This window comes from Brachyistius frenatus, unplaced genomic scaffold (genome assembly GCF_029030835.1).
Source record: "Brachyistius frenatus isolate BFR_SWC_R1_liver_20210118 unplaced genomic scaffold, ASM2903083v1 Contig_283, whole genome shotgun sequence".
NCBI lineage: Eukaryota > Metazoa > Chordata > Actinopteri > Embiotocidae > Brachyistius > Brachyistius frenatus.
In genome coordinates, this window is record NW_027210882.1 from 297,046 (window position 1) to 323,118 (window position 26,073).

At 43.4% G+C, this 26,073-nt stretch overlaps 2 protein-coding genes across 6 annotated transcripts; both read right to left on the minus strand.

Moving 5' to 3' along the window:
- Positions 1-852: 852 nt before the first annotated feature.
- kctd17 (potassium channel tetramerization domain containing 17) lies at positions 853-16,492 on the minus strand. Of its 5 annotated transcripts, none has more exons than XM_069722196.1 (7): positions 16,032-16,492; positions 6,359-6,467; positions 5,863-5,954; positions 5,015-5,110; positions 3,790-3,915; positions 3,067-3,202; positions 853-1,447 (listed from the first exon to the last, which is right to left on the minus strand). In XM_069722196.1, the coding sequence occupies exons 1-6, from the start codon at positions 16,386-16,388 to the stop codon at positions 3,107-3,109; spliced, it is 876 nt and encodes a 291-aa protein (XP_069578297.1). In that variant the 5' UTR covers positions 16,389-16,492; the 3' UTR covers positions 853-1,447; positions 3,067-3,106. The 5 variants fall into 5 exon arrangements, with proteins under 5 accessions (XP_069578297.1, XP_069578294.1, XP_069578296.1 ...); XM_069722193.1 differs by having other exon boundaries at positions 4,967-5,110; XM_069722195.1 differs by having other exon boundaries at positions 5,015-5,113.
- An 861-nt stretch (positions 16,493-17,353) lies between these two features.
- On the minus strand, positions 17,354-26,072 carry plbd1b (phospholipase B domain containing 1b). Its single transcript, XM_069722180.1, has 11 exons — positions 25,783-26,072; positions 25,013-25,235; positions 24,385-24,468; positions 23,736-23,877; positions 23,509-23,649; positions 22,361-22,505; positions 20,282-20,482; positions 19,086-19,226; positions 18,792-18,977; positions 18,552-18,658; positions 17,354-18,115 (listed from the first exon to the last, which is right to left on the minus strand). Exons 1-11 carry the CDS (start codon positions 25,880-25,882, stop codon positions 17,939-17,941), a joined length of 1,647 nt encoding a protein of 548 aa, XP_069578281.1. The 5' UTR covers positions 25,883-26,072; the 3' UTR covers positions 17,354-17,938.
- Between the last annotated feature and the right edge of the window lies 1 nt (position 26,073).

Sequence of the window (26,073 nt, forward strand, 5' to 3'; positions counted from 1 at the left end):
CAGCAAATCTGCCCACTGTGAGTTGACAGTTTCAGAGCTGTTCTTTACTTGAACAAAGAATACATAACCTGACTCTCCTGTCTTCTCATTTAAATCGGCCTTCCTTCCTCTACCCTTCTTCTTTTTTGAACTTTTCCCAACTGTGCTGCTGCACCGCCACAAGGTGATGCAGGTGTGTCTCGGCACACAGCAGGGTGTTGATGCAGGGACAACATGTGGAGCAGTGTGTGTTTCTGTCCGTGTGGTGTCCACGCTGGCTGCCCTTACTTTGAGCTCTGTTGGACAGTTTTTGGTGACCTTTGTAAGCTCCAGCAAACACGTGTTGAAGTGACACCGCGTCTGTCAGTTTAAAGCGAAGGTCTCCAACCTTTTTTCTTCCAAGAGCTACTCGTATCATTTATTCACATAGCTGAGCTCCAACCGAACCGGCTGAATAAGCTCCTTTTAATGTGAGCAATAACAAATTGATGGGGGCGAGATGTCGGTGAATTTCATTGGATAGAAATTTAAACACATTTAACAAGCGACTCCGTGGTATCAAATTTCCGTACATATTGTTCGAATGTTCAGTGAGCTACTCAGAAACGTGTAACAAGCAGCAGGTCTGGGATTTAAAGTCAACCAAACCAAACAATGGCTAAGCTGACATATAATATGATGAGATCAAACCAGATGCACCCGTGAACACACAGAGCAACAAAGAAGCTGAAAGAGCTGAAGGTGGACTGACTCGCGGATGAGGCCACGAACGCACGTTTAAACTACCATTAATATTTACTACAAGTTTAACAACCATGTGAAGTTCTGGCTGAAATCTTTTACAGTGAACAGTTAGTGGGATCACTGTGGCTGTTTATTTTTTATTTTTCCATGAATGTCATACTTGAGTGCAAAATAAATGGGGAGACTACAGGGGAAAGTTTGGGGAAGAAACGTGTCCATCACCGGGACGATGGCAGATAACTGATCAATGCCTCGTTAAGAAATGTAATGATCCAACACCGTCAGATCATAGTGACACAGTAACAGCTCCTCACGGGGTAACCAAGACGAGATCTGTGCTCTTCAGGCAGATTCATATTCGCTGCCATGTTATGGGGCTTTAGCACCTTGGTTCAGCCAGCTTTAATATGGATCTTTGGTTATGGTTTACTAAGCTCCACTACTGCCCTTTGGCAACACAACGCACACGGACACGTGATCATTTCTAAGAACTGAGTTGGACTGAATAGTTTTGGATGATATTGCTGCGACTCACTGTGATATCTAGGTGCCTTTTGGTCGTTCGCTAACTGGCATGGTGTCAAAGAACTGGTCATGATGCTACAAAGGTTTGGATGGCGGTCCATTGACGCGACACGCAGTTGCACCGCGCACAGACTGTCATAAGCCTAGAGAAAATAAAGTCTTGCCGTTTCTACATCCGGGAACCATGGATCTGGAAAAGCTGTGAAAAGATAAACAATAACAGATGTCAGGGATTCCATCTAATCTGGAATGATTTCATACAATCTAAGCTCTGTAATGGTGGTGATGATGATGATGATGATGATGATGAATATGGCGAGAGAATGACTGTAAATGACTTAACTGACAAGCATAATGACTGTGGACACCAACAAACCATACACAGATATCTTGAGCACTGATCTTGAAGTGTGTGTGTGAGTGTGTGTGCCCCTGTGACATTTACTTCATTTTATGTGTGTAAATGTCGTATCACGTGGTGGGTAATACTGTGTGTGATTTTTACATCGACACCGCACGTATGCACACAGACTGAGAAGGACATCTATCGCTACTGCTGCACTGAAAGGTCAGGGATATTCCATGTCACAGCATTGGTAATGAGAGCCCGTAGAGATGCAGCGCCTGATCAATAGCTGGAAGGTTTTGTCGGGTCGCTGTCGGGCCACACTGAGCACGCACGCACGCACACACACACACACACACACACACACACACACACACACACACACACACACACACACACACACACACACACACACACACACACACACACACCGGGCGGTGGAGGACATTAGGACAAGCAGTGCTTTTGGTTTTATATATTTCTGTCTGAGGAAACAGAGGAAACATTTTCAGCAGTGGGATGAGACTTTGTTTTTTTTACAACTATATTTACTGACTTTGCATCCAAACATGTTCTACTTCTAGTAAAGAAAGTAGGTTACATCCCAGCAGCTTCTTCTAACAGATGCTGGCCATCTTCTTCTGACGCCTGCTGTAAAACAGGACGACGGAGGGGAAGATGGTGGCGGTTGGAGCGTAGTGTGGTTTATTTGCAGAGATTTTCAGCAGACAGCATCAGGACTGGAGATTTTTTAATTAAATAATGATGAGAATTTTCCAGCAAATACTGTCATCTTCAGGGCTGAGTGATAATTCAACAACCCAATTCACATACTTCGGATTATATTTCTTATATTCCTCATTAAAGGGTGATGATAACAAAATTCTAGGTAGCTGCCAGAGTCCTGTGTGATTGGCCCGAGTAAAGACACAAACATCTTTACCACCATATAGCTGTTCATAAAAAATAATCTGTTGCCTGAGAATTTCTTTTCTGAATTAGCTTTCATTAAACGGAGAACAGAACTTTTGTTTCCCCTTTTTGCCAGTCAGAGTAATCCTCTCACTGTTGCGTCTGTAAAATGATGGATAAATGAAATTAAACAAATTGATACCCTGCGAAATGTCTTGTTTTACTATTCGATAACATTTGAAAAGTCTAAAAGAGCAACACGATTGATTTATTTTATTAGCATAGAGCTAAACCAGAAATCAGCTAACTTGGCAGTGTGGGAATGTCTCACCAGACACCAGATTTAAAACCTTCGTAAAAGAGGTTTGTCAAGCGGTGACAGTCTTTATCAGCATGTTCAAATGAAACAGAAGGGCAGCTTAGAGGTCATACTCAATGCTGTGCCATGACACACCCTGCATTTCTGTAGACATCACACACTTACACACACACACACTAAAATCTACCAGATCTACCCACTAGCACATCTTTTTGTTGTTGTTGTTTTTTTTTGTCCTCACCCATTCCAGCCTCTCTTTGGAACAAAGAAACATGACTCCCTCATTCTCTAAGCCACTCATTTGGTGTGGTATCTCTCCCTCCCTCCTCCTCCTCCTCCTCCTCCTTCGCTGCTTCCTCCGCTTGCATCTCTGCCGGCTTCATTCAGCATGAAGGAAGGAGGGGGAAAACACAAAAGAAAAAAAAAGAAAAACAAACGAGACAGAAAACGACAAAAATGAACACAATGATGAGTGTCAGTGAGTGGACAGTGAGAAGTTGAGAGGTAAATACAGAGACAGATATATTTCAATATATCCATATGAGAGAGGAAGGAAACAGAGTGAGACAGAGAGACGCTCGATCACAGCAGGGAAAGAGAGGCAGAGCTGTGTGAATGATGGAGTGAATGTGTTTGTGAATGACATTTCGAGGCGAGTGACATTTGGAGCTTTCAGTGGAGATCGCCGGATCAAAGCACGCTCCCATCCACTTCAAACGAGAGGCGATACCTCGCTCCTCTCACACATGCTGCGACACGACAGAAATACGCACATACATGACGAGGAAAGGACCACGCACCAACACACAGCACAATCCTGCAGAGTCTTTGAACATTCATCGTGTGTGTGTGTGTGTGTGTGTGTGTGTGTGTGTGTGTGTGTGTGTGTGTGTGTGTGTGTGTGTGTGTGTGTGTGTGTGTGTGTGTGTGTGTGTGTGTGTGTGTGAAAAAAGCAGAGATTCACCTTGGTTTTGTGGCTCTGCTTTGTAGCCAGCCCGGATCCAGGTGTGTGGAGCTCCTTGGAGACGACGCACAGAAACTCGGCCTGGTCTTCTGTTCCGTAGCTGTACGACGAGCCGATGTTCACCATCTAGAAAAACCAGGAGCGAGACACAGACGCGGAGAGATGTACAGGGGAGACAAAGAGGCAGAGTGAGCGTCGGGAGCAGAGACGTGGCAGCAGACAGAAAGTGACCCCAAACTACAGCAAAGGGAAGAACATCAGGCTCATGCATCTGGGAAAGGACAGCTTTCTATTAAACAGCAGTGGACTCAACGAGTACTCGTGGGAACAGCAAAAAAATAACTGTGGGTCAGCTTCTGCCTGAAAATGTGTGCAGCATGCAGTGGAGTGGGGTGCCGAAGCAGAGGTGTGGGAGAGGGGGCGGGGCCTTATTGTGATTTTTCTTTTAGGCTACAGAGTGGACAAGCTGATCAATTTAACTCCATGAGGCTCTTAGTTGGAGTGTCACTTTGGGAGAGAGCGTTAAATCGATCACAGAAAGGCACTCTGGCCTTCTTCTTAAAAGATAATGGCAACAGCGAAAGACTTTGTCTCATTACTGACATTAGGATCAATATAATCAATATCTGATCTTGATGCTTAGTAGTTGCGAGCTCTCTGCTTCTGAAACGGAGTAATCAGCTGGTGACCTATTGATCATGTTGCTCTCATTGTGAACACACCCTTTGTGTTGGTATTTTTTTTTTTTAAATTTTTTATCTTGTTGTAGCAGATCCAAAAGGAACATTTAATGGATTTAGTGGTTCTTTAATGTAGTGATTTAGACCCAGAACAAAAGGCAGAACAATTAAGTGATTACTCAGGGCTGTAACCCAAAACAAACCCGACTATTGTGCTTCCTTTTTGTGCTGTACAATTGCAAGTTATGGATTCAGTGGTCTGCAGCAGCCCGACCTCTTTATGTATTCAGAAGAACAGAAATTTAAGGTTAGACTTACTGGGACTACCTGAGATTAAAACTCTTAAGGTCAATGAATCGAGATTTGTCTATGGGGATAACCTATTTTCTGATATAAAGTTGTTATGTTTGGGGTTGCGGACAGCAGGGCTCAGGTCAGGGCCAAAGAGGGAGGGGGGTCAAGATTGAAGGGTCAGCAGCAGCGTGAGTCCAACCCACAGTCCAGAGCAGTCCGGTGCGGGGCTTTCTGCAGGCGCGCACGCTGACCTGCTCAAACTTCCAGCCGTCCGACATGGTGGAGACCATCTGGGTTAGCTCCTCCTCCTGACACTGCAACACCCGGTAGACGTGCTTGGGGGGCACCTGCTGGGGAGATAGAGAGATGGGGGTGGGGGTGGGGTTGAGGACACAGGAAGAGACAAAGACAGTCAAAACTTTGCTAGATTGAATAAAACAAAGAAAACTCAACTATAATGTGAACTGTTCAACTTACAAAAACAAAAAGAAACGCTAATATGTTGCACTCGTGCTATATACTGTAACTGTGAGTGTGTGGAGGATAAAAAGCCCTAAAAACAACACCCCGGTCTCTCACAGACCGGACCCTGTTTGGCCAGTGAACCCTTACAGCGCTGATGTGGCGGGCAGCAAGAAAAGAGATAGCAACACAGGCCATTTTGTATTTTCATATTTTTGCAGCATATTTAACCCGAGGCAAACACAAGCAGAGAGTCCAGTGAAGTACAGTAGAACGCCGGGAGAGTGGGAGTATGTTGGAGAGCGCAGAGGGATTATGTAAGCGTGAGTGCAACCATCCCGAGAGGAGAAAAGAGGAACGAGAAGGCTGACATACAGCAGAGGGTTCTTTAGAGAAGCACTGAACTCAAAGGAAATGAACTGGGAGTCAGACCGTATTGTAATATCTAGTACAGTGCTGGCTACACAGAGCTGGTGGATGTAATATGGTGTCACAATATCAGTAGTTACACTGTGATAGAAACAATGATATTTGTTTGTATTTGGGAGTTTTCTTTCAAAATGAAGTAACAGAGGAGACTTTTTATAGAGCTCAGAGTAGCACCAAACAAAAACACGTTGCCAGGTTGTGTGTTTACCTGCGTGGCTTTGGAGTCCCTCTCCACGATCCTCTCCTTGATCAGTTTGATCAGTGGGGTGATGTTGTAAAACTCAGCCTCTTCCAGGACACCTTGGAACAAAACAAACACACAACTCAGCTGCTGCAGTCGACCCCGAGTTCATGTCAAATGGATATGATATCATGATGTGCTGTAAAAGTTTACAGAGTTATGGTGGATGTTTTCATTTCAACCGCCTGTTTGCTGTTTCAAAGTCGCCCTCCGCTCAGAAATGTTTTATCTTCTTGTTCCTTAAGTTGAATGTTTGAGTTTCTGTTGAATGTGCAAAATGTTTCTCTGTGCCCAATGAAAAACACTTTTTAGGTATATATGTACATATACAGTAGCAAAGCAATGTAAGAAGAGAAATGACATCACGTGAAACAGTCCAGAGAATCCTCTCAGATGTCCTTATTTCTACCAGCCCAACAAACAGGACAAACTCAGTAGAGTTTAGAGTCAAAGCGTGCGAGACCTTCTTCAGCGAGCTCCTTGTTGTAGACCAGTTTGCCGTGCCGCAGGTAGTTGAGGATGGGGCCGAAGTAGGTGGGGTCTCTGTCAATCACGTAGGCTCCTGTCTCATCCTGTTACAGAGGACGAACCACAGACAGAAAGAACACAGTCCGTTATACGGTTATCACATGAACACCGTGTATCGTCAGGACCACAGTAGGCCTCGACGTGTTTAAACTTTGGACTATAGAACATGTATTGACCTGTATTAGGGCGGTATTCTCTGCAATGCTGTTTTATTATGAAAAGTAACCTGTTGCGGAAACTCAAGACAACTTTTTGTGGTCACGTGTGACTTAATGCACAACTTTTTCACGTGTGTAACAGTTATTTCTCGCATACGAATTTGGTTGCTTTATTTGTCTTCCTTAAGAAAAGGACTTATTTAATACACAGTCTGGTGTATTTTTGGGCACAAAAGCTCAATAGCTGGAGAAAAACCTGCCCACTCTGCAATGTGTGTGTACAAAGATAACAGGGCTACCAGAAGTCCAACAGAAAAGAAACCTTTCACAACGCTGACCATGAAAAGTTCAGCCCGCTGTTTGCCGTTCCTTTCAGAGCTTCCTGTAACAACGGCCTCTTGCAGAAACGCTCTGAGGAGACGACGGCGACTGTTGTGCTCACACGTGTGTCGACAGCCTGCTTCTCTCCCACCTCCGGGCTACTTCTGCCAAGCCTGCCTGTTATGTCATGACTGCTGCCCCTCCAACATATACACACATCCTCACCCCCTCCTCTGCTCTTCCTCGTGATGACTGCTCGGAGCGCCGCCCTCCCTTTTAGAGCTGAATTTGCAAAAGAGACACCGCTCGAGAAACTCGCACAAAAACACGGGTGCCTGAAGGAGATTCGAGGAGAAGGATACGGCGGGGGGAAGAAGAGGATGAGCTTTTGGGAACTGTAGGAAAAGGGAAGTTAAAGAACATCGTTGTCATTGGCTGATTGTGTGTCATTAACAAATGTTTCAGTGGGTTTCCTCCGTACAGGGAGATCAGGCAGACAGATAGACGTGCGTTACATTATATGAAGACAAATTTACATCTATTTTGATTATGAGTTTGAAAACCGGCTCTCTGACTCACAGGGTACGCTCGCTGCTTCCTGTCAACGACATGTCAAAACAAGAACATGCCTGAAGATACTGAATAATGAAAGGTGAAAAAGTAATCTGCAAAAACATAACACGATCTGAGCGATGAAGCCCTCGTACTTCAAACTGGGATCTCGTATTGAGACATCGGGGAACAGAGCGTGGCCTTATGTAGCTTTAACTAAACACCAGCATGTAACTGATGGCATATACATCAATATTTTGGCATCCATATATGGATCGGAAAAGACAGATAATACCCAGATTTAAACAAGAAGTTGTTCACCATGATGAAGAGAACCTGCTTCACGTGACTGATTCTTCGACTGCTTACTGAAGCGGTAAAATACAACTTTGGCCTTTTGGCAGCATCTTGTGCAGATGCAGCATTATATCTTTTATGAGTAGCTGCTGCACAAGCAAAATACAGCTCGCCATAACTGGACTATTTATGACCTTCTATTATTTGATTATTACCTGATCTCAAATATTGAATCCACACAAAGGCCTGCCTACATTGTTCACAGAAAAACACCCATGTATCTGATATTCCTGCTCCGGTTGGTGTGCTTTTGTAAAAAGGGCTTTTTCGCCCACACACTTCTTTCTCTACTGATGTGAACCTGGTCAAATCAAAGCTGAAACTTTATTGTAGTATCCATATTTTCAAACTGAATGAGCTGACGCACGAGTAAAAAGTAACATGATTACTGTACAATCGTGCAACTGGACAATAAGCAAACAATATTTCTTACAGCCTGTTTCCAGCTCGGGTTGTCTGTCTCGTTCGTCCTCACTTCCTGCACATGGAGAGGCTATTAGATTACTGTTAGGCCTGGCTTGTGGAAGTGGCTTCTTAACCCCCCCCCCTCACACACACACACATACATACACACACACACACACACACACACACACCCACCGATAATGTGTTTGCTAGGAGAGGCCTAAAGGAAAAGGCCTTTTGTGCTTTGACTGGTTGTAAAATCAGGCAGATTGGGGGTTGATTGCACTGATGTCTCCTCCTCAATGGTGACTTGTTACCGGTGGTTCTCCCTCTGAACACTCCTGCAGCACCACCCACCTCGGTCTTTCTATCTCAAGGAGCTGGAGGATGTAGCACGAGCTCTTTCTGAGTTATAACTCAAATCTTAACTAAAGGGAGAGCACTAAATTTTACCAGGCTGCACCGCACAAACTACTTCAGTTGAAATACGAAGAGAACATGATGATGTAAACAGATTTTTTTTTTTTAAATGTCTGTTACTAAAACTGCCTTTTCACAGCTTAGTATTACTATGACTAAAACTAATGTAGCATTGTTGTGCTTCATTTCTGTTGCATCTAATTTGTGGAGCATTTTTTTGAACTGGTTGAATAACATCAGTGACACCGACTTGTTATTATAAGGATATTATTTTCTCTCTAAAAGACGATTCTGATTATGTGGATGTTAAAAATGTCTATTCTTCGAGTTTTTCAAATCTCACTGTGACCCGGTGATGGGGACAAGGAGGCTTATTGTATTTCAGTGTGATAGATGGTGCGCTCCTGTCTGCCCAATCTTCATGCAGTAAATGACTTTGTCACTCACACTCATCTCTTCAAATCCAAACAATCGTCCGATGAGCCGTTCCCACAGTGAGACACGAAATAAATTCAATGAACTGGGACAGCGACAAACACACCGAGATGGATTCAGACTGTACAGCAGCCTGCGGGATGGCGATGTAGCTCGGTGAAGGATGGATCGGAGAGGGAAAAGAGAAACGGGCAAGGCGGGAGGAATCCTGGGAGAGACATTAAAATCAACAGGGGACAGAAGACGAAAATGGTCGGAGAAACAGCAGAACAAATAACTTCCTATTACAAATGAAGGGGAGACACAGTTAGAGACCAAATAAGCAACAGGGAAAACAGAGGGACACTGTCAAGACACGGAGGATGAGGACATGTGTGTTTTTTATGTCTGTGTGTGACTGAGAGACAAAGAGGGAGATAGAGACAGAATGGAGGGATGTGACGACCAAGAGGATTCCTGTAAACACAGTGTGTGTGTCTGCACTGAAAAATCACAGTGATTAGAGCGTGGAAGGGCTGAGACTGCAGCAGAGCATAGACAGAGGCACACACACACACACACACACACACACACACACACACACACACACACACACACACACACACACACACACACACACACACACACACACACACACACACACACACACACACCATCCTAAACGAGCAGAGCTGCAGTGGAGGACAGACCGACGCCTCATCAACGTGACTTGACTTGACAGTGTGGGCATGACAACGGTGGGGAGAAGCTTTCTGAATGTGTCAGAGCCACAGTTTCTCTCTCTCTCTCTCTCTCTCTCTCACACACACACACACACACACACACACACACACACACACACACACACACACACACACACACACACACACACACACACACACACACACACACACACACACACACACACAGACACACACACACACTCTGTAGTTATTAATTCTGACAGACGCATTTGCAGCCGCACTACATTTACTCTTGAAAAATATGATCACCAATTATGTATCTGCAACATACGGTGTTGAATGCACCCTCCAAGCCTCTCCTCGTCGCCCTCTTCTCCTTCTCTCGTCGTCTCTGCACCACAGATCGCACAATAATGCAACATACTAATATCCAATGTGCGAAAAGAACTCTGGAGTACACGGGCAACTTGTTTGGGAAGCTTTCTGATGCATCAGGGAATCTCTTCATCTCTGGACAGATCCCTTAAATTCCCCTTTTTTACATTGACTAATGTATAATGCATCTCATACAAGTACGATGGCATCATGCACATATTCTACATCTGCTTGTTGCAACAGTTTACAACATGTTAACAGTCATGCTGTAGGATTACGACACCAATCACTATTGAGCCGGTAAAGATGTCCCCATGTATTTATAGTTCTTTGGCCGTTTCCACATTCAGTTTGTAACTAAAGTGTGTTCACAGCACAATACTGTCAACTGCTGAAAGGACAGGGACACTAGCTGGTGAGTTAATGGTTTACAGAACATTTGTTCAGGGAAATAAGATGTGACTTCACAACATCACGTCAGCAACAACCAAGAGCCAAACCAAAGCCTTGTTAACAAAACCCACACACAAGATACACACACATGAAATCTGCTGCCTGTTCGAGCATCTGTTAACAGCCACCGACTGATACTGGAAAAATGTAAAACTGCAAGATGTTACGTTTTTTTTTGGCATTTAATTTTACCAGTCGTTGCGCTCAAATCCTGCGAGTGCTGTAAATATTTACCGGACAAGAGGCGGATTTCAGAGAAACCAGGGCGGATGTTCAATTTTCTGTTCGAGTCACTGTGACATCGACCCTTCAAACTCAATAAATCAATACTCGGTCGATCCAGGCTTGACGTACGCTTGTAAAGTTGTGGCACGACAACCACGCTGGCATTTTCTGCCTTTTGTTGAGGATCAAGACAAATGTTTGGAAAACCTGAAGTTACACTAAAGCCTGTTAAATTATTTTCCGTACGAATGTTTTCTAAAACCAAAAGTCAAATCCAACAGAGAGGGATGTTAAATCGGTGGTAATTCATGCAATATTCAGAGAGACTAGACTGTTGGTCTGTTACAGCGTGATGATGACATACGCATACGTTGTGATGCACATATTTATATACTGCTCAGTCTTGTAACTGATCTAGCGGAGGGGGGCAGGAGTTGTGAGAAAACGCTCGATGTAAGTGCGATTTCAAATTAGGGATCAGCCTAATTTAGCATCCGATCGCAGATGGTCTGGCTGAACCACTGATTCGTCAGCACTGGTGACATTTTTGATGTAGGAGGCATCAAAGCGGCTCCACGCTGAGAAAAACATCCAGTTTCGTGGGCCTCCGCTCCTTGCTGGGGGAACTAAACAGCTTTGTGGATTATAAAGTGGATTTTTCTCCCGAGTCCCAACCTGTTTTAGCTCTACAATCTGTATTGATTTAATTCTCTAAGTAAACAACAAGGCGTTTAAGGAAATAGGAACTGTCGCAACATTTCACCGAGCAAGCTTACACTGTGCCCCCAAACTAACTTATGTATCCTGATGCTGACAAAATAACAAGTTTACACAACTCTTAAATAAAAATCTTGTCTCCAGCATTGTTCTAAAGGTTACTCGTCCCAAGCCAGCGTCTCATATAAGACATCTCGCAGCACAGATAAAGTGATAATGCGAGTCCAGGCATGTAGGAAAGACAATTAATACAGGCAGGACCCCTCATGGCATTTAACATAAATCAAACCACTGATCATCACTAATAGAATCATGTGGTTGCATCAGATAACATCATCTCGGTATCAAAGCTAAATCTTTAGCTACATAATGTAATTGGCTCTAGACGGCTAGAGGTCAGATTAGGTTGCATTAAAGGAAGAGATCCCTAGGTTTGAGTCTTTGAGGGGGGGGCAGGGCCGCTGAGGGCAACGTAATCTCATTAAAATAGTGACATGCAGACACACTGTCCGTGTCTGCGGAGGACCCCTGAGCAGAGACACGCTAACACCAGCGAGTTAGAGGGCGACTCCGGCACAGATGAAATCAGCCTCTCTCCTGAGTGAAGGAAGGAAACACAGGTTGGACCACAGTGAACTGTGAGATTCAGCCTCAGACTGCTGTGTACTAAACAACCCCAGCAGAGGCTGGTGTCAGCTGGGTGTCTGCCGGGCAACACAGTACGCTGGCACAATGGGCCCCTTCAAAGACACCTCCCTGTTCGCTTCATACGTTTCCTCGTCTAATTATTGGACAGCAATTTCAGTGTCTTTAATTAATTGTTTCCCGAATTTCCTTTCTACAAAGGGAACATTGCAAAGGTAGGGTTTCACTCGGGAGAGTTTATCAGAGATCCTGACACATCTGGTCTGGTGATCCATGTAGTTACTGCTCCAGCAGCCATTATAAAACCTCTATTACCCTGAAGATTTATGTTTCCTTACATAAAAGTGCATTCATTTAATTCAACCTATGATTTTTGCTGGAGTTGGCTCTGAATTCAGGTGAAGAGGCGCACCACTGAGGGGGACCCTGCGTAGCTATTACCTGTACAGGTGTGTTGTTTGTAGTCGGCCTCTGCCAGACTGTTACTCACAGCTCCAGTTTTCTTCACTGTGATCGTAGCTGAGGAGCTCTGTTCACACTCATGTTTTCTCAGCCACTGTGAGGGGGCGACCAATCAGTGAGCATCGTCAGTGGTTCAGTGCAAAGTCGAGTGTTTTTTTTTTTTCTAGATGTAGCTACTGCCTCAATGGTTTCAAGATTAACCCGAGGTCTACGCCCAGCAGGATCCAACAGCTACACCAGGCTGTGATGTTTGCAGTCAGCTGATGCAACAATATGAGCCAAATATTGGTTGGTCGCTAATATTAACTTTCACATGTCAACACAAGTTTTAATCATCTGGAGGAATAAACAGCACTTGAAGAAGACACAGGAAGTTCCACATATGTCGACTTTTTAGAAAATGGTAGATTCACGAATCAGACTTTTTTGTTTCTGACCTCCTTTGCGCCCAATCTGTTGTATCTGTCCTGTTTGTTTGCTCTCAGCTGTTAAGATGAGTGTGTTACTGATTCAAAGGTTAATATGTCCTGTAAGGTTTCAGAGCTCCTTGTAATTTTTCATGTAATTAACAGTTAAACATTATTTAACCGACTCACCAGAGTGAGTGAGCTGCAGGGAGCGAGGATGAGGAGGGGACAGGACAGGACAGGACAGGACAGGACAGGACAGGACAGGACAGGACAGAGGACGGAGGAAGGTGTAGGCGTGTGTTTTGTATGTGTGTGTGAGGCACAGCGAGGACCGGTGTGTGTCTTCAGGCAGTGCAGAGGGAGCTCCTATCAGGTCACGGCTGAAGGTCACACAGGAATTTTTTTTTTCCCGCGGTGCAGCAGGGGAACAGTCATCATTGCTGTGCAGCAAAAAAAACAACAACAACCTCCTATCTCCAATCCTGCTGGTTGTTTCTGGTTTTACTGCCTCTGGCTGAAGGACTACCTGTTCCTCTGATCCAGCGGAAATTCTTCTGCAAGCCACAAGCATGTGACTCTGTCTGAAACCCTCTGCTGGATAACTTCTACAGCACACAGCGGTGAAATGAACACAAAGCCGATTCGGGTTTGGGAATATGACGCTGTTTACTGAGAGATGATATAAATGCAGGTATCAGGTATTCAGTTGGTGGTGGTATAAGGCAATGTGGGAAACCACTGAGCAGGACTCAGCATTGATGAGTTTCTATTGTGAAACGTGACAAAGTCGTGTCATTTGTCTGGTATTTGATTTTAAGCCATAACCACAAAATGATCTTTCACAATATTTTTTTTAAAATTGCAACTAACAATCATTTTCCAAATCAATCAAACTACATATAAATTTCTAAATAATAATTTGGTACATAAAATACCAGCAAGAAGTTTCCATTAGCCTGTTCGTCAAAAGAAAGACATAAACCTCTCGTTGTGTGTTGAGTCTACGACCACCACAGCCGGTGGAGGTGCTGGTGGACGAGGAGACGATATCTACAACACTTACTCGCTATTATATCCGTTTAGGATGCGTATTTGCGTCATCCCAAGACGGGCGGTGAAAGAAAAAGATTCATTTTCTGTTGCCACCTGATTCAACCAGCTCAGTGAAATGACCCATAGACGATGTCAGCGAAGTTATGAGACTTAGTCGGGCGAAATCATGCAACGAGTGTGATCGTTAAGAGGCGGGTAAAGGGTGACGTCGAACATGATCTGAAACATGTAAGTAGCCTCACGTTACCCACCGAGCACGGCTGCTCCAGATCGTTTTATGGGCTGCTGACGGGCAACTTGTGCACGATGTTTACAACATAACACTCTCTTGCACCAAAGAATATATATTCAAATCATTCACGTCAACACTTTCTGTCATTTCATGATGTGAACAATAGCTGCAGCTCCACATTTAAAAAGCTAATTATCAATATCTCTCCGGTGTGCTGCTGGGCTTTGGACGTTCACCATGTAACTGTATCGTCAGTGGTTAGCATTTGGTCAAAGGCCTCTATTAAATACACACACACACACACACACACACACACACACACACACACACACACACACACACACACACACACACACACACCCTATTTCCTGTGTGCTACCAAACAAAGACACTCTATGTTACTGATACTGCAAGATGGCCAAAATACTTCATATATATTGATAGTGGTATAAAATGACCTCCACCGTCTGGCATTTTATCCACATCATCCCCTCTGACAACTAATTATTCCTACAGTTGCTGAAGGAGATTATTATTATTTTTATTTTATTACCTGACAGCAACAAAATGCCAACTTCCTGTAGGCTACAGGCTGAGGAAGACCTCCCTCCCCCCTCCACCCCATCCCCCTCTCCTGTCTCCCTCTGTCACACACATGCATATCAAAGGCGGTGGGATAATAGAAAATCTGCATCATTTATTAGTCCTTCCAGCCCTCACAGTGCGGTCGCTCTACATGTGACTGGGTAGATGCATAATACAGCCCCGTCTCTCTCTCTCTCTATAAGATACCAGCTGTACAGCTACCGACTGTGGGCTCGCTGCAGAAGAGGAGGCACGTGTTCTTCCATCTGACCCAGGCTACGTTCACCACAAAATGATGCATAGACACACACAGAGGAAAAGGAGAGAGCGAGACAGCTTTATGCAGCACAAATATCAACTCTCTAAATCTATCACTGTGGTACTAAAGAGTTCCTTTTATGGCTACTGTCAGACCTGAGGAGATAAAATATAGAATAATATTCTGCCGAGCCAATTTTTTTAATTTTTTTTTTTTTTTAGCCAATCCCCTTTTGTCAGGTTGGACATTTAACACGCCTTTCATACCACAGCAGTGCCTGTTACAACACATCAAACAGATCAGACAGAACTTTTTTCACAGCAACAGTTTATAAGCTTTGTTTTTACCAGTGCATGATGGCAGATAGAGCATTTTTAAATCAACGTTGATAGTCCAATTTGATGTGAAAACACATATTTCAGTCAAATACCTGGCCTCCAAACACACACACTATATAATGTACTATAAATCTATATCAAAACAAACTCGAGCTCCCTGCCAGGTAATAACAATGTAAAGAAGGGATGGAAATGACACCAGTGTGGTTGTGAATATTAACATAAACTCACTCATAGTTTACTATTAGTATTACTAATTAGTCATTACTATTAGTAATACTAATAATAAGAAACTAAGAGTCTCTGTTGTAAAGTGTTGTTGTAGTTTTTATCTAAAACCCTCATTTCCACGGTGGTAACCAACAATGTGATCAAACTCGACATGCCTTCAGGTCCGTTTCAGCTCGTTAATAAACCACGTGCCGCAGGCGCGTGCTGACCTCCCGTTAAAAACAAAGTAACGGTTATTTCCCGCCAGTTAAGTAAACGACCGCCGGGATTAAAGCGCCCCGAGCGGGCTCACCGTGTCTGAGTGCAGGTCCTGCTGCTGGCACAGCCGGTACAGGAACGAAGTTTGCTCCTTGAGGAGGGTCTGCCGCGTCGTGAGGAACACGGTCCCGCCAACGTTCAGCCGGACCCACTTCCCGTTGTTCCCCCCGTTGGGGTTGATGACCGAGCCGTTGCCGATGCTCTGCGGCGCCGTGCCGCCGGATTCGGTCGCGCTGGCGGTGGCGGAGGTCGCGGTCTCTCCCGCCTCGCTGTCTTTGTTGTTATTGTTGTTGTTGTTGTTGCTGTTGCTGTTGTGATGGTGGCATCCGTGGTGCGTCGACAGCGCAGCGACGTCCGCCGGTTCCCGCCGGTCCTCTGCTGCCGTTGCCATTTGGGAAAAGCCGCTGGACACGAAGTAAAAGCGAGCGAGGACGTCCGGTCCGTCCTTGACTGTTGCCTCGGCGTTATCGCTCCGTTACCGACCGCGCACGCTCCGCCCCAGAACTGCACGAGCTCCAAGATCAGCTGAGTCAAGGTACAGAAAGTTAGATATACTACATCCGGGAAATACTTTAAAAAAGAAAAAGAAGAAGCTGTCCTATACATTTCTGCCATATCTGAGGCGGACTGTAAATAAAAGTTGTTGTTCAACAACAACAACAACAACAACAACAAAAGATGGAAAGAAAATGGTCTCACGTGCGCTTTTAAAATGTACGTTTTTATGAGGGCTGTGTTCACCTTCTTGGGACATTAATGAGTGGTGGGCCATTCATTCTCTGAGCACTGTGTGCATTTATTTGTATATGGGCCTACACCGTGCAAGCAGAAGATAAACAGAAATGATAAAGCCCCCCAAAACTACATCTTAACTTAAGGTTCCTAAATGGAGCGGTCCATATCATTTTAATAAACAAATCATAATTAATCAAATAATCAAATACCTGGAGCCCCATAATGATCAGGAGCAACAGAGCAGAAGTTGCTCACTTTGCCGGCTTGGCAATCCAGTTCAGGGTATTGCTGGATATTTAGTAAGGCTGTACCTGTTTTACGTGGGGCCTTTCTGCAACAAATCTGATTAATCTTGGAAGACTAAAGTACTAAAGTAAGGTTGAAGTTGAGTTGGTTTCTGTATTAAATCCATAGAATTAACCGAGTGAAGGTTTGTGTTTTATTTTGAAAGCATAATTGGCGCCATTTCTAGTTTGCACCTTCTTTTCTTTAGTAAACTTAACAGGAACGCCAAAAAAAACCTGGGTCTTGTAGTTTGTGTAAAACCCTTATGAACGTTAAACAGAAAAAAAGCAATATATAATATAGGAAACTTTATTATTGTTAATATTTGCATGAAGTCAGTCAGATAGTTCCAAACGGTGTAAACCTGAGTAAACATTGATTGCATAGAATTTAAAATAATAAAGCAAATCAAGTTATGTGCAAACATTAATAGCATTTCCCTGATGACTGAACTCCAAACCTTTGTGCAATCTTTTACACAGTCGGTGAAAACACTGACACATAATCCTAATTTGAATCCAGTCATTCTGCTGCATGAATACTGAGAATGTTAATTTAAAAATGCATTTTAGGATGATATAATAATTGATTAGGTACTAGTTAAATAGCAAATCATCAGCGTGGTGTCCATCCACCTCAGACCAGCTGGCACCAATCAGCTGAGAAATAAAGGATTGTGACACCAAATTCAAATAGATCACACACAGGACAATGGGATAATAATTTGAGTTAAAATATATATGATTAAATTATATTTCTGAGCAAATTAGGGAGACATTTGAATAATACATTTCCAATCTTATGTTCAATTATTAGAGGTGCATCAGCAGGATGTTCAGTGACGTGACAAAACATTTCAGATTTCCTGATTTGAGCACGTCAGCTCCACCTGGCTGGATGGCATCTTTAGTCTCTGTGCTTTCAGGGCTGGCACAGTGTGGGCCTCATGGTGACAAAGGGAAAGCTGTAAGTGTGTGGGAGACCCTGATGAGCCGTTAGGTTGAAGGATTGCCACGAGAACGGATGCAGACCCCCCTGCGTCGTGGGGCCATTTATTGCCTCGGCGACAAGCTGGAGAGCCATCTGGTAGTCCGTCACCTGTACAGCGAGGCAGACATGAAGGGGGAGGGCAGGAAAGAAAATTAGGTCATTTAATAAGGTTTAAATAAGAAACTGATACTGGGCATATCCATAAAAACATTGCTGCTGTCATAAATGGGGTTTAGAAATTCAAAACTTGTACTATACTGTTAGTTTCGGGGTAACATTAGCATTTAGCTCAAAGCTGTCAGAGCAGCTAGCGTGACTGTTGACATTTGTTAAAAAAAATTATGTAATTAATTTAGATAATTAAAATATTAAATGACTAAAAACAATTGTAAAACAAGTGGTGAGTCATTAACCAAATATAACCAAATACCAATTAACCAAAATATTATTTCTACAGAAAACCATTTCAAAGACATGCGAGAGTCACGAACATAGCATTTATCAGAAAGTCGATTCTGGCCCTAATGCACTGATATCCTCTAACCTTGGTATCATAGCAGCCTGCTGGGCGCGGTCTCCTTGGTCTCAGGTCGTTACGGCAACAGATGGTTTTACAGGGATGGCCCTTGGAGTAGGGATCTCTCCTGTAGTCTGAAACAGAACCGGCGTGGCTTTTAGCCATGCTGCTGGATATAACACCAACAAAGTCATGAAATGTTTTCTGTCACATCTCTGAGAAACAGATGCAGGACATGAGAACTGCGAGCGTTCTTGTTGCACCTACTGTTGTATCTCATCATGTGTTTGAGGGAGCTGAGGTCGGACACCTTGGCCTGGTCCCTGCGGAGGATTTTAGCTCGGGGACAGAGATCGTAGGAGAAGTCTTCTCCGTATGTCTTCCACATCACGCTGTACCCGCTCAGGTTGTAGATGTCAACATGAAAGGGTATGTTGTAGGACGGCCAATAACCTAACAGATGTGGCACAAGGAAGGCACATCATTACCTCAAGAAGTCTTTTTAGATTAAGCTGAAAGACCTACAAACAGTCAGAGAGACAGAGATGGGGAGTTCCTGACCTCTGCGTAAAGCTTGAGTCTGATCAGAGTGCATCACCTTCCCGGGAATCTGCTCTACAACAGTCAGAGCTCCGGTCCTGATGCTGTGACCCAGAGAGACTCTGTTCAGGTCCACCACCATGTACTGACTGTTGTACGTACCTGAAATACAGAGAGGGACAGAATCACTTAATACCAACAAGACTTACTTAAATATTAACGACCGATTACGTCTACTTCACACATGCTATGATACATTTTCAGAGAACGCAGACAGTCGGTGGTTGAACGAAAATCAACCTGCAGAGACGTAAAAGACTGATTGAGATTGCTAAACAGTTGGTCACGGTTACACCGACTGAGAACCAGTAGAATCTGTATTATCATAAAATAAATGCAGAAGATTTACAGGAACATTTTGATGTTTTTTTCTCAATAACTTTCAGAATTTTTTTTTTTTAGGACGGGTCACCATTTTAGTCCGAACGATGTCTGACCTGTATATCACTTGGCCGATGTTGACCCATCACATACATATCTGTTTGGCATATATGGTGGCCAACATGAAAACTTTTTTTTTTTTACAGAAAATAGTGCAGATAAAGAGGCTTAGGGTAAAATTGTCTTTTTTTTAAATGTATTTATTTTTCTATAGTAACTTTATACCAATACAGGGAGTTTCACCTTTGTTGCTTCTAGCAAATGATTATCACAGGAAAGATAACGTGTCGAGTCTTGCATGCGCCTGAGAGATTTGGATCTCGTGGAAGAAACTCCGTAGACTTCTGGCTCCTGGGTTACTTACATGCACAGACAGCAAGTACTGAACCTAATCCTGCTTAAATGAAATGAAAAAACAGACGAGGGTAAAGGGCTCCCGTGCCTCCCGGCCAGCGCAACGGTTCGGCAGGACGGTGGATATGAGAGCTGAGTGATGAGGTGACTGTCGGTCTCAGGAACACCCCGTCCTGTTCTCCTCTGCCCTCCCATAGCAACATGACAAGGAGGATCAAAGCAGCCTTCAATTAACACGCACAAGTGTTGTGTAATGAGCAGGATGGTCTGCTGCTTGAGAGTCAGTTAAATCACGATGGAAATCTGTCAGACAGCTTTATTCCTCAAACCCAGAGTGCAACACAACAGCAGCAGGTGTTTTCTAAGTTTTGATTAAAACACCAACAACCACCAATCAAAATCCTTCTTAACTCAGATCTCACCTGAGTTGTATTTGGAGAAAACTTGCGCCCACTCCTCTCCCCTGTGAGCCAGACTGTTAGCCAGGCGGACCCTTTGCCAGGCCAGCAGGCTGTGAGGGCTGAGCTGAGAGAACAGAGAGACATTGAAGACACCGATGGAGGTCTGAGTCATCAGCAGGCCGCTCCCCAGCAGGTAGAAGTCATCCAGAGACATCAGGAAGCCTGGAGGAGGAGGAGGAGGAGGAGGAGGAGGAGGAGGAGGAGGAGATAAGAGTGTCATAAAGAGGCCAAGGGCAAAAGGTGAGTGAGAGGAGGAGGGTTTTGTTTTGGGACAAATATTTAAGGGGATATTTAAGGAAGGTGAGAAAAGTACAAGGTTGAGATGTGATACCACCCACAGCTTGATTCACGCCTCTTTGCAAAGGTGGAAAGTTACATTAACTTAAATTTGGATTTCAAGTTCAAGTCTGAGGTATTTGTACTTGTATGCTACTTTATAGTTTGCCTGTATTACATTTCACAGTGACAGATACTGTTTTACATTTTGTTATAGTTACAATCAACAGACTGTCCAAACTAAACATGATCTAAAAAATAAAATATGACGCGTTTCTGTAGATTAAAATGTCAAACATAATGTATATATAGTCGTTAAAATCTCCCCTACTGTAAACAGGTATAATATCCAAATGTTGCACATGTTAATGCTTCAATATGAATCCATCTTCTTCAAGCCATTATAATCAATATTTTTGCACAATGACTCACGTGACTGTGTAATGTAAAAGTGTCAACTCATAATGATGAACCTGCTGAGAATTATATGATTCAACCCTGAAGTTTCCCTCTGAGCTTTTAAGCATCTTTCACCGTTTCACTGTTTTTTTGTTTCTGTTCAGCAACTTTCCTGCTTTATTTCACTCTCAGTGCTCCGATGTTCTCCGCCGCAGTAGGAGGCTGTTTACAGTGTGAACGCTCTAAAACCCCAGAGTACATTATTGGGGACAAGCAGCAGCCGGATAATGACTTCAGCTGCTAAACATGATTCAATATTCAGCCTCTAAAAGACTGTATTTCCCTCAGGATGTGGTGGTGAAGAGGGGAAGAAATACAACTCTAACTGCATGCTGATGTTATCTTTGTGTGCAACTGTATGCTAACAAGTTTCCTATATCATCTTGATGATATGTGGTCATGAGTCAGTGTTGTGTTAACACCTTGTGAACTGCGGCCTACAGATGGCTCTAGGAAAGTTATAGTATGTTTCAATAAAAAAAAACAAAAAGACTTGCATAACTGTTTTAAAGGGATAGTTCGACATTTTGGAAAAAGCACTTCTTTACTTTGACGGTGATAAACAATCTCACACCTGTCTGGGAAGCATCAGAAGTGTTCTTAGCGGCACTATTTGAACTATTAATGCTATCGTTGTTATTTCAACCAAGAATAAAGACTACTGTTGGTGCTGATCTGTTCAGTGTTGGTCATTACCAGAGACAAAGCAGCTTAAGAAGGCTGCAGGGGTTTCACATCACCTCCACTGGCCCCAGTGTATTTCATCTCTTCATTCTAATACGGTGCAGTGATGTCCTCTAAAAATAGAGCTTTAAAACCACTTGTGTTCTGATAGCAACGGAGCCCGTAAGAGGATTTTTATGACCCGGACCACTTGGCAAATTTTTGGCCATAAAAAAATTACTCAGCCTCCTCAGACTTTACGGTGAGGAACGCGTTTCTTGGATACGACTGTTTCCTTATTACTGAATAAGCTGTGTGCTTAGCAGGAGAATTATGTGCAGTATGAGAATCTTCATTGAGGATTTGGATTTAAGTCCTGGACGTCAGTGTTTATATTTTCCCTGATGAAAATGAACCCATGTGGATTAAGGACAAGCAGGTTCACCTCAGCTCAGAGCGTTTACAAGAAAGCTGTGATTTATCTGTGCTGTGGGTCGACAAACTTTGTGCTGCATTTCGAAAAACACGACTCCATCTGCAAGATATATATCTTGGGTCCTTTGGTCAACTTTATATCCCATTTAAGGAGGATACAGTAGTCTTCTGCAGCTCATATATGTGAGATACTGTGAGTGTGTGTACCAGGGTAGCTGCTGAACGACATCTTTCCAGTGGCGGCGTACGCGTCAGACACCCTGAAGTCCCAGTGTTTATAGATGCGCATGGTGGCTGCGTAAGTGTACCAGCTGGAGTGGCCAAACAACAGGTTCTCAAAGCCTGGCAGCACCTTAGACACAGAGAGGAGAGAAAATGGGTTGTGATGATGTTGTTTCTGTTTCTATGCCTCCATGACAGCCTGCAGTTAAAGAAATTATGTTTCTGGGTTGTCCCACTAGTCCATCGGTTCTCCTGAATCGCTCTTTAAATGTGGCACCAACATTCACTTGGACACAGTGATGATCACGTGACATTTTGGGGGTCAAAGGTCAAGGGCACCTAACAACCTTTCTGGCCATAACTCAAGAAGTCATGCGTGTAATAATGACAAAATTTCAAACAAGTGTCTAATAGGACAAAACGATAAAGTGATGTCATTTTTTTTTTTAATCCAAAACGTGAAAGGTCAACTTCAAGGTGACGTCATGATGGTTTGTAAAAACACTTATTTAGCACCATAACAGAGGAACAGACGGGGAGATTGTGACCATATTTGAGGTTTGGTCAGACACTGAATTGGTGACACTAATCTTGGGTGTCCATCTTGAAACTGTGGTGATCTTTTGGGCTGTCAGGCTGAAGATTTGTTTGAAGCATCTACGTTTTAGAGTTTGTAGCTTCATTGCAGCAACATCCATATTTGAAGCATTGTGCTCTATCATTGTACAAAACCAGCTTTATTGGCCAAATTAATTCAAAGTCTTCACTGTAAATATTGAATGAGTCTGGACAGACGTGGATGGATGTAAACTGCGACTTGGTTGGTGGAGGCATAAAACCAGCGGTTCCTCACAAGTTACAGAGACAAATAACCCGGAAATTGGAGTAACATAGTGCTGGTTTTCTTAGTGCACCTCATCCCTCAGTGTCCTCACTTCCATCTACACTTTGTCTTTGTTCTCTGAATGGGTGCAGGTGAAGGAGGAAATTTAACCCTTGGAATGGCCCTTTATACGCTTTGACTCATTCAGAAGAAAAACAACCCACAGGGGTCAACAATAAAAGCAATTAGGTCCATGTTGAAATTTGCCAACTGCTCCCTCGCAGCCTGAGCCAAATGAGCTTGGCCTAACCTTTATGAGAGCAGTGCAGTGGCCCATTCCTGGCATCCTGAAAGTCCCTGTGGAGGAGTTGGAGCGAGGCGTCAGAGCTGGGACGAGGTCCAGGAGGTCCCCAACACCATTCAGGAACTGGACCGCAAACGCTGAGAGAGGCTGGGCAGGAGGGAGAGCGAGTGGCACAGATTAATGAAATGATACTGTGACAATTCTCTCACCACCTCTCCTGCACACTCACACACCTCTCTCTGTTTGCTTTTAGCCCACTGTGCAGCTCCAGCCTGGAGTCCATCCAGCTGGGCCAAGATCAGTCCCAAGTGCTTCCACAAGGGGTCACTGTTCCTCCTCAGCTTCACCTGCTCTCTGACCCACTGGTCCTGTTTGCTGCAGATCGATCAGAGAACAGAGAACATTTGAACTGTTTCTGTCATGATGCGGTTAATTAGTTTCTCAAATGTGCCTCCTGATTGTCCCACACAACTACAACAATCATTTCATGCATACAAGTCATGTGTACATTGTGTGGCCTGTAGACTAACATTTGACAATTAACAGACAATACTGGTGACCCTATAATAGTAGTTCATATTCAGTATCTTAACTTTTTTTTTTAATGTGTAATAAAAATATATATATGAATGCAAATATTGGTCATTTAACCAGAAAAAAAACGTATTTAGTCAGGTAAAAAAAAAAGACTCGATCACAGTGTGACTCAAAAAAGTTGTCCATGAAGACTCAGAAAAATGAAATCCTCTCCTTTGTTGCAGGCTTTAAAGACTATTTCTCTGTAGCTGAACAGAGACACCACTGGTATATCAAGAGGAAACTAAATTCTGTCGATATACATGAGTTAAATTTAATTCAGATACTGTACTGTATTGACTGTACCTCAAAAAGTTTTTCAGGGGAATCAAAACGTTCTCGTCCTTAATCAGCTGAGGGTACATGTTGGAGTAATGACTGAACATCTGTCTGCAATGAACAAACAACAAATAAAAACAGTGACAACAGCTTTGTGACATTCTACATGTTGCGGTAAGTCATGACGTGATTACATCACATCATTTCTGCGGATATGTCAGTGTCCTGCTATGTCCCAGAGGTGCTCTACTGGATTCAGGTCAGGAGCTGAACTCTTGGTCATGTTTATAAAACCAAGAAACAGGGATGATTGTGACTATGAGCTGAAGGGATGTAAGCCTGCATGGTTGAAAGCAACACTCAGACAGGCTGTGGAACTGGTAAGTGATTGGTATGAAGGGTCCCAGCGTGTGCAAAGAAAATGTTCATGCTCCTGACCTTCATATCTGCATGATTTTATACATTTCACTGTTGCCACATGATTGGCTGACTGGAAAATTGCACGATTAAGCAGGTGTACAAGTGGCCCTAATATAGTGGTTGAATTTGATGCTGTTTTCTGATCTAAAACACAGAAGTGAGCTCAAAGAGTTTGGTTTTGAGAATATTGTTTCATTTACATTTTGCTTTTCTCTACAAGAACTGTCCTACTCACCCAGCAGTGAGGTAACCTTCCAGGTAGCCGGCTAGGAAGAAGGTGGTCTCATCTTCCTGTGCCAGTCCTCCATAACCTGCACTGATCTCCAAGATGCCCCATCCAGAGAGGAGCAGAGTGTCATTGAAGTAGCCGTGAGCTCCCCCGTCTCTCTCCATCACCCCCTCCTTTAGGATCACACTCTTCTGGGCAGCATCCCAGCGCACAGTGGCCTCTTGGAGCTCTACCATTGTCGTAGGATGGACAGGGTTGCAGGGTTGAAGTTAGATAACATGCATTATGTAAGATAATGACATGACACCAAAATAATGAGCTATGCTTATGTGTTGTTTAACTAGTTTGTGTCAGATTAATATAAGTTTTTACAGGGGTCCCTATTGCTTGGACAGACAGGCATAATTTAGGCTACTACTTAAAACTAAATATGGTTTGTTGGATGTGTAGGTTTAAACATAAGAGTACATGCAAGATTTGCTCCAAGTTAACATTAGCTAACATAAAACAACAGAATAGATAAGTGTTTTGATATTTATAACATTAATGCAGTATGTCCAAGTAAATACTCTATTATGAGGTGATCATATTAAAAAAGAAAAAAAGAAATGCAAATACATTTAGAATATAGCAAACAAAAATGTGCATGATGTGAGCCTTACATATAACGTATCTGTATCTGCCATACGATACTTTTATATAGTGTGAGGAATAGCTTGCTTTCTTCAACATAACTGTATTGGATGGATCCAAAACAACACAGTAACGTTACTCACGGTAAGTTTGCACCTTAGTTCTCCTTGGTACCTCCATGGATTGCACTGATACAGCTAAAGTGCACAGCAGTACGCACAGTCCGATGCACTGTTTCTCCATGTCAGATGACAATTTCCTGCGAGTATCTCAATAAATAAATGCCCTTGGTGCGGTAACTTCGAGAGCGACGTAGACCGAGGGCGATTTATCAAAATATTGTATCGCTGTTAAATTTTTATAACTTAAAAAAAGATTCTTCGAAAGCGTAAGTCGTTGTCTATTCATCAACTTTATTTCCCTAGAGATAAAAA